The sequence below is a fragment of the Thalia democratica genome, chromosome 3 (assembly GCF_965202585.1).
Source record: "Thalia democratica chromosome 3, ktThaDemo2.hap1.1, whole genome shotgun sequence".
Taxonomy (NCBI): Eukaryota; Metazoa; Chordata; class Thaliacea; order Salpida; family Salpidae; genus Thalia; species Thalia democratica.
The window spans coordinates 72,767,993-72,777,672 of NC_139167.1; the positions used below are offsets into that span (position 1 = coordinate 72,767,993).

Here is a 9,680-nt window from a genome sequence, read left to right on the forward strand (position 1 = left end):
AATTTCTGCATTCAATGTTTTTAAAATTTAATAATAAACTTTCTGTGAAAATTTGAAGATTGCTTAAAAAATGAAGCATGAGATAGGTTTTTAATTGAAATTTTTTTTTGGACAGACTAGTTTAAAATGGCTGCATTGAAAAAAAAAAAAAGCTTTAATGTTAAATGTTTAATAAAGTGAAATTTGTGTTTATGATACATCTGACAACTGGATACATACTCATGTTTAAGAAAAAATTTTAATTTAAGTACTTGGTTTTATTCTTTAATCAAAAATTTTACTTGAAGTTTATAAAGAAAATGCAATAATATGGATGTCACACACTATGCCTAGTTTAAATCTCTTTCAGGTTGTATTAAAACTCTTGCTCTTTTTAAGATTTTTTTCAAAGAAGGGTTATCACACATTCATGATTATCAGGATAACTCAAAATATTAAAATTTTTTCTGATGTTATTATACCTTAAAAAAAAATATTTTTTTAATTATCAAGACAAAATTTTTTTCTTCAATGAGATTTAGTTGATCCTGTTTCAACATTTTATTATTATATATAACCAATTTATTTTTATTTTTTATTGAAATGCTTATAAAAATTTTGTATTGCTTGCTGCTAGCTCTTCACTTCTCTTACTCCAGCATATAAATGGGGTTTTTCTTTTTTTATGTAAAATAAAAATGAACATAACATTTAATTAGTTTTTGATGTATAGGAAATAAGTATAAGAAATAAAATGTACTACTTATTTAACTGCCCTTTATTATAATATGTATGTTTTGTTTTAATATACAATGTTTACTTTTTAATAAGTATATTTTTAGCTGTATAAATTTTTAAAACATGGAACTGTCAGAAGAAGAAAAAGAAAAGAAAGTTTGTATTTATTTAAAAATGAAAAATAGTTTTTTTAACTACTTTATTTTGTTATAGTTATCACTAGTTTAAATTAACATATTTAGTTTTTAATTTTACAAATTATGATTTACATTTGTTTTTAAAAGTATGGAAAGTATATTTAACAATCAGACTTATACTATAAGATACAAAAGACTATATTAGTATGTAAGTTATTTAACTGAAAGTACATTTTTTGTTAAAGAAATGTTTGACCATTTTTTTTAATATATTAAGATTTACAGGACTGTTGTATGCAAATCAAATACAGTTTTATAGTTTTTCATAAACCTTTTTTATTTTTAACAGTCAAATCAGCTTGTGCAGCTGTTTTTAGTGTGGCAGAAACGCATTTCTCCTCTAAAGAAGAGAGATATTATGACTCATGTTTTAAAGGTATCTGTTAAATTAAGTAAATTGTTAATATTTATTATTTCTGTAAAATTGCTGTTTTTATAAATGTTTTGAGTTTGATTTGGAATTAAAATTTGAAGCCTGTAAATCATCTTCATTTAAACAAAAATATTTTGAACAGGACCATAAAGGGTCATTCAATGAAATTTTCGTGGAAGCCCAAAAGAAACTGAAAGCAGCCTTTGGTTTTCAAGTCAAAGAGCTGAATGAAGGGGGTAAAAAGTGTTACGTGCTTTTGAATCTCATGAATGAAGAGAATGTTGACCCGGTTAAGTTAGTTTTGATTGAAACACTGTACGCATTAGTTTATTTGTTAGCTGAAGTACTATTCTAGTTAGTGAATAATATTTTCTTTGCATAAAAATTATTACTATGTTTATACATTTATGAGCTACATTATACTTGTGTTAACTTAACTATAACAAATGTTAGCTTGTAAATAGATTAAAATTTTGACACATGTCCAACAGTTATGAAGACGAAAGGAGAGGGATTCTAACCTTTATACTAACTACTATTTTCATGAAAGGAGGCACTTATCCTGAAAGTAAGTTGTCTTAATTTTTTACACTGCACATCTTTAACTACAATTATTTTAAATATTTTTTTATTTACGTCTTCTATTTTATTGACTTAATTATAACAGTTTTTGCCGCAGGTTAATTTTGTATTTTCAATTTTGTTTGTTTTTGAAATATTGTTTCCAAGCTTTAAATAAGCCATTGGCCACATAAATCTACTTGAATGGCTGCAGTTTGTCCATCCTTACCCTATTACTTTAAATGAGTAAATACACAATAAATATACAATTAAGCCATGTTTATTTGATTTAAAAATTATAAACAGGCAGCCTCATATATTTACTCATTGATAGAGTGAAAATAGGAAAAGATAATGAGGTATTTGGTGATGCCAAAAAGCTACTCGCAGATTTCATCGCTCAGCAGTTAGTTTTGTTATAATTACATCATTTTCATTAAGTATAGTTACAAAAAATGTTAATTTTACTTTTCATTCCAACTCTATTTTCATTCCAACTCTATTTTCATTCCAATGGTTTATTTTCTTTATAGATATTTTTTGTCCTTGTTTAGTTAAGGAGTACAGCTTAATTTTTTGGTCATATCATAAGATTCATATGAGGGGATATGATTTGGATGTGTTTTTGCTTTATTAAGAAGAATCTAAAAAAAAGAATTAAACTTTTGCAAAAAAAAAAGTTGCTGCCCAAAAAATTAATTTCAACTGCAAAAGCAGCATACTTTTCAATTTTTTGACTTAAACAGTAATAAAATCACTTATACATGTCCTAGACTTAAAATTTAAATCTTTAATGAAAGCTTATAGTTGTAGGCATAAATTAAAGACATTTCGACTGTTTTTGATAATAATGATGTCACTATTACACAAAATATGCAAATTTTGTCTGTAAAATCTTACTTTTTTTCTAATATAAAAAGCAAATTCTTCTGCTATTTTTACTTATAGTTTTTTTTTTAATTTTAAATTTAAATGTGTGTAGTCAGCTAGACAGAAAGATATTACTGATGTAATGCCATTTCAATTGCATATTGATATAGATATTAAATATATTTTAAATCATTTTCTGTTATTAGAAATTATGATTATTGAGAGCACCTATCTAAGAGTTTTAGTTTGCGCCTTCCATAAGGATCCTATTGTTGCCTCCAACTTTGACCTGCTATATTTCAAAAATTATTTTGAATTTTTTTAATTTTTTAAAAAGCATCTTGTAGCTTAGTAAAAATAAAATTAAATTAAAAAAAAAGTGTTTTACCCCACCTATGCCCTTAAGTTTATAAAGTATTATACATTTAATTTAATAAAAACTTAGTTTGTTTAAATGTTTCAATTCTCTAATTTAAAAGCGTAGTATCAAATCATTTTTAGTTTTAAACTCATAGCAGTTTATCATTATTGTATTTACTTGTATGAAAGCTATTTACAAGACTGAGCACTTAGCAATGTATAAACTTTTATCTTTGAAATATATAAAAGCTTATATTTTGCTAGGGCTATATTATACACATAGTAAAATTCCATTTTACTAGGTATTGAGTTGATATAAACTATTATTCAATTTATTGTTATTTAATAATGTTAACCTAAGCATATTCATAGTAGAAAAGTATTATAATAAATCTGAGTTGATAGTAGATATAGTTTACTGTTTTATTAAAATAGTATAATATTGTTTCTTTGGACACTCTTTTTTTTTTCTCTAGGAATTGCTCCAAATGCACTTATTTAAAGTAATCAATTACAATTACTTACAATTTTCGTTTAACTTTGGTTTTTGATATAACATATCCTTCTCAAAAGCTCTTTGCTATTAGAATATTTAGCATTTGTTCTACGCCAAAATCAAAAAAGGTGCAAAACTGTGTTTCTGCATATTCGAAAGCCCTCAATTTACATTGGACCAAAGCATTTGGTGAAGGACATGTTATAAAAAACCAAAGTTAAACGAAAATTGTAAGTAATTGTAATTGATTACTTTAATGAGTGCATTTAAAGCAATTCCTAGAAAAAAAAAGAGTGTCCAAAGAAACAATACTATACTATTTTAATAAAAGAGTAAACTACATGTACTATCAACTCAGATTTATTATAATACTTTTCTACTATGAATATGCTTAGGTTAACATTATTAAATAACAATAAATTGAATAATAGTTTATATCAACTCAATATCTAGTAAAATAGAATTTTACTATGTGTATAATATAGCCCTAGCGAAATATAAACTTTTATATATTTCAAAGATAAAAGTTTATACATTGCTAAGTGCTCAGTCTTGTAAAAAGCATTTATACAAGTAAATACAATAATGATAAACTGCTATGAGTTTAAAACTAAAAATGATTTGATACTACACTTTTAAATTAGAGAATTGAAACATTTAAACAAACTAAGTTTTAATTAAAATAAATGTATAACACTTTATAAATTTAAACTAATAGTAGTGTGAAAACATTAACATACTTAAAGCTAAAATAAAAAACTTAATACAGATAAATAGTTAATGTTTAATTAAATAAAAACTCTTTATATTTAAAAATAAAATTAGACTAATTTTAATAAATTTACATGCAGTTTCTATGATAAATAAGTCTAGAAATTTTACTCTTAGATAGGTGCTCTCAATAATCGTTATTTCTAAAAACGGAAAGTGATTTAAAATGTATTTAATATCTTTATCAACATGCAATTGAAATAGCATTACATCAGTAATATCTTTCTAACTGCTGACTCCACACATTTTACATTCAAAATAAAAAGAAGTAAGATTTTACAGACAAAATTTGCATATTTTGTGTAATAATGATGTCATAATACATCAAAAGCAGTCGAAATGTCTTTAATGTATGCTTACAATTATAAGCTTTCATTTAAGATATAAATTATAAGTCTAGAACATGTATAAGTGATTTTATTACTGTTAAAGTCAAATAGTCAAAAAATATGCGACTTTTGAGGGTTGAAATTGTTTTTTTGGGCAATAACTTTTTTTTTAGAAAACTTTAATTTTTCTTATTAGACTCTACTTAATGAAGCAAAACACATCCAAATCATATCCCCTCATAAGTCCAGCAAAAATCACCCAAGTACTCCTATGTTTAAACAGCAAACGTAGAAAAACCTTTCTCTACATTACAATTTAAAAACATTAGTGTTTCGCTGTCCAACAAAGTTCGGATGTTCACAAAGTTTAGTTAAAGCTTATATTAGTTTAAACATTTTTAATCATCATTACTAATGGACAGTCAAGTTAGTTAATTTAAGTTTAGCATATTGAAAAAAAATGATTTTTCTAAAAACATTTTTGTCCGGACCTTTAGAATTTAAACTTATATTACATTAATACTGATAAATTTGTTGTATTGGTTAATAACATTATTTTTTTTAACATAATTAAGGGCTTTCTAATTGCAAACAATTTTTTTTGATTTTTTTTTTGCAAATTAATAATAAATGAGTATTAGCTATTTTTAAGCAAGTTTCAAAGTTGAACAATGTTTATAACATACTTACTACGGTACATTTAAAATTTGCTTTTCTACACGTGTAAAATTCACAACAATAATTAGCTTGCGGCAGATCTTAACTCTGACATGAGAACAAACCAATATGTGTGTTTATTTACAATTCAGACACCTGAAAAACACAAAAAAATAAAACTTAACTGGATGAAAATAAACTTTTTTATTCAGATACTCCAACGAGAGAATAAACTAATGTGTTTTTTTTTCAGATACCTGAAAAAGACGAAGATACCAACGACAAACCCGACCCAGTTCGAGTACAGTTGGGGAGTGAGGGCTGATTTGGAAGTGAGCAAAATAAAAATTCTCGAACACGTTGCCCAGGTAACTGTTTGTTGATTATTAAAAAATATAATTATTGTTAGTATAATCTTTGTTATTGTTTAAATACTAACAGAAGGCTATGGTCCCTAAGCAGTGTAAAAAATATAGAAAATAATTTGGCTTTTAATAACTTTTTTTTAAGCTTTTAAAATTTTTATAACATTTTTTTAGATTTCATTTATAGAAAAATTTATTTGAAACAAGTATAAAAAATTGTTTTAATTTCCAATTTAATTTGTTAATTTTCCCTAGAGTAGGGGTGGGCAACGTACGGTCCGTGGGGTAAAATGACTGGCCCACGATTGAAGTTACAGGCCGGTAAAGGTCAATTTTACAAATTTTATATTAAATTTTGCATCATATTTTTACAAAACAAAACTGTAAGAGTTAGACTTTAAAAACATGACTTTCGAAATGACTGTTAAATTTAATGTGTACTGATAAAAACAATATTCTGTCCTAATGTTTTGTGTTATTCCAACTTAATTGGAATATTCTATAGTCAATTTACCTCAAGCAAAGTATTTATTTAGTTATGATTATTTACACACCTACCTTTGTCAATAACCATGTCAAATCTATTTATAGATATTATTAGTACTGACATGTCTCAATCTACATCTCAAGTTGTCACAATTGGGAATTTTTCTGAATTAGAAGGATTCAAAAAAGTAATCAACCGTATCCATAAAAATAGATTCTAGCCGGATACGAGACTTTTATGTAAATAAGAATCCGACCGGATCCAGATCTTGACTTAAAATTAGTACCCAGTCGGATCCAGATAATATTTCCAAATTAGGATCTGGCCAGAGCCAGATCTAAAAAGGCATTAATAATTTGTAATATTCGCATTAATTGGTAAATCAATAATTCGAAATGCTCTGGCCCACTAAGGACTAAATTTTTTCCGATCTAGCCTTACAAATAAAAACTTTGCCCTACCTAGGTCTAGAAAAATTAGAAACTAAAGTCTACAAGCTATTTGCTGACACGAACGAATGTTCTTATTTACGATATCACAATAAAATGGTTGTTTTTAAACAGACATTCGGAATAAGCAACATCGCGTTGTACCACTCTCAGTACGAAGACGCTATCGAGAGCGAAAGGAATGCGCTGATTGGTGGAGAGCCGATCAAAACCAGCCAATCGCCGCCGAAGAAAGTCATCAGGAATTTGAACGCCTACCACCCTTCTTCGCAGAGATAATTTTTTTTTTTTGAAGTAAAAATCAGTAAGATATACTCAAAAAGATGGATGTGAAAATTAAAAAAGTGAATTATAAATTTTAAATTGACGTTTGTTGTTGTATTTTTGTGTTTGTCCCTTCATCGCAGAGATAAATTAAAAAAAACACAAATGTAAACTAATGTTTTTAATGTTACGTAAAAGTTGTTTTTTAAAGTCAAAAATTATCTTAACTTTCTAAATCTCAATTTTTTTTAAATATCAAAATATTTCTTTGAAGAGATAATTTTGTAGAGTTTTTATTTTTTTCAAGTAAAGTAATTAAGTATATTTAAAGAGATTAATGTCAAGTTAAAAAAAAATAGTTAAACTAGACTATAAATTTTAAAGCATTTAATTTTGTTATTGAAGTTTTATTATTTTCTCTAAGTTATTGAAATTGGATAAAAAAAAAGTCTTTTGCATTTTTTTATTAGAAAAATATTTTGATCTAGTTTGTATTTTTAAGGTTTCTAAAGAAGTTTTAATTACAAAGTTTAAAATGTGTAATTGAAAAATATGTAATATTCTCTTTAGGTTTTTTATTCCTGAAATATTTCAAATACCAATCGGTATTTAGTTAGCTTTTTCTTTTTAACATTTCTTTTGAAAAACTTTTATTGCTGCTAAAGTTTTTTTGTTGGTTTATTTTAATTTATAAAAAAAAGCTGGTAACAAAAAACTTGTAGTTTAAATTTTTAAACAGTATATCTTTTTATTAGTTTATGTTAGTAATGCTGTTTTTATGCTAAAAGTATAAGTAAATTACTACTGCAGTTTCATATTTTTTAAAAGATTGTATATACATATAAGAAACCTATTTTTAAACTGGTATACTCAAAACCTAGAAAACTTTTCAATTTAAACTTTTTTTATTCATTCGATCCTTTTTTTTTTATTTATTATGGCCGAGTTAAGACTTAATTTTAAGATTTTAGTGTATTTAGTAGTACTCTAATAAAATTTGTAAAAGAATTTCCTGAAAAACTTACTAGCAAAATTAGTTTTACTGAATGATCAAATACTTATATTATTAAATTTTAATTTACCCTTTAGGTAAACCATATAAAGTTAAATATTTTTTTACTGAGTGTACTCACTTTTGTTTATAACATAAATAAAAGAATAAAAAACAAGAGGGGATACTTGAGCTTTCAAAACAATTTCATAGAAGCTCACATTATAAACTCATATTTCATGTTGACACCGTTTCGACTTATCCTCAGTCATTGTCAAAAACAAAACTGTGCAAAAAAATAAGTATTAAACAACTAAATATACAGTAGAGATAAAGTTATATATATATATGAACAGTTATATACTAAAAATTACAAGTTTAGCAATAAAATTTATGCTCATAAACATTTACACATGGTAAAATATATATATACAACTAATCAAAAATTCTTAATATGTGTGGAAAATTTCCGGTTCAGTTAATTGCTTGTTTGAAATTGGATTATAACGTTTGGTCAATATAGCTTTGCTGAACAGAATCTCAAACTTATTCCTACATTCTTTTAAAGTACCAAAATTATTATCAGTTACTTCTTTAAATTTGAAAGTTACTAATATGGTCAGATACAACTGTTTTTCGTCTTAAACGTTCTTTGACTCTTTCTATCAGTGGTCTCAAACTAATATACTATGAATTTGTCATGTGTATCTCTTTGAAATTGTTTTTGTAAACATAATAAAATATTTTGTAAACTAACTATGTTCGAAATAAACAAAAAAGTGTGAAAACTAATTAGTGCAGCTTTAACGATGCTGTTCATACAAAATTAACTGTAATTTTTATGGGTAGCTGTCAATTTTACACGAGCGTACAAAGTTGCACGAAAAGTTACTTATGCACCAGAACAAAGAATAGTAATTATAATAAAGTACCGACCAATGATCAGGGGTCACAGTGATAGCATAATTTAAAGAAAACAAATAAATAGTAAGAAAACAAAGTTACCATCCAAGTATTTATAAGTTAAATGTTATGGGTGGGCATTTTTAGTGGTTAGGTGTCAAATATGCACGAAGACACTTTTGCACGGTTTTTTTTTAACTTTTACTGTGAATCCTTACCCTTAGTCAGTAACTTTATATATATATATTTGTTTTGATTTTTAAATTACCATTGTTACCCCTTAGCCTTGGTTGGTAATGTTTTTTTTTTTTTTAGTTTTTACTAATTTTGTTAATCCTTACCCTTAATCAGTGTTTTAACTTTCTTGTAATTTTTTTTTATTAGTTTTTATTTTTTTTATGTTTTATAATTCTTTATTACTGTCACTGTTACCCCCTAATCCTCGGTTGGTTTTCTTTTTATTAATATTTTCTACTATGGTGCAAAAACAACCCTTCGTGCATATTTGACGCTTCATGCAAAAGTGTCTTTGTTCATATTTGACCGTCCCGATCTTTAGTACATACTTCAATTGTACTTTTTATATAAGCTTTTTTAAATGTTTAAGTTTTGCAAAAATTTACAATTTTATGTAGTTCGGGTAACAAAACATGTATCAATATTGTAAAACTATGTCTTTTTTAATGTTGTTAAATGTATGTGAGTATGTTAAATTTATGAAAGGTTTGTTTTTGTTCGCAACTGAGGTATAAACATTATTTTAAAAGTAACATACAAAATACATTTAATTTAGTATATAAATATTAACTTGAAAATTAACTAAAAGTTTTTATTTTTATGGAAACTCAATCATTTTATACGTTTTTGAATTGTAAATTTAACTTATATAT

General features: G+C 25.4%; 1 protein-coding gene across 1 annotated transcript; it reads left to right on the plus strand.

Moving 5' to 3' along the window:
• Positions 1 to 805: 805 nt before the first annotated feature.
• On the plus strand, positions 806 to 7,073 carry LOC145831907 (non-structural maintenance of chromosomes element 3 homolog). The gene is made up of 7 exons (XM_082939261.1): positions 806 to 873; positions 1,204 to 1,290; positions 1,430 to 1,581; positions 1,779 to 1,855; positions 2,155 to 2,254; positions 5,585 to 5,699; positions 6,747 to 7,073. The coding sequence occupies exons 1-7, from the start codon at positions 841 to 843 to the stop codon at positions 6,909 to 6,911; spliced, it is 729 nt and encodes a 242-aa protein (XP_082795387.1). The 5' UTR covers positions 806 to 840; the 3' UTR covers positions 6,912 to 7,073.
• Positions 7,074 to 9,680: the final 2,607 nt, after the last annotated feature.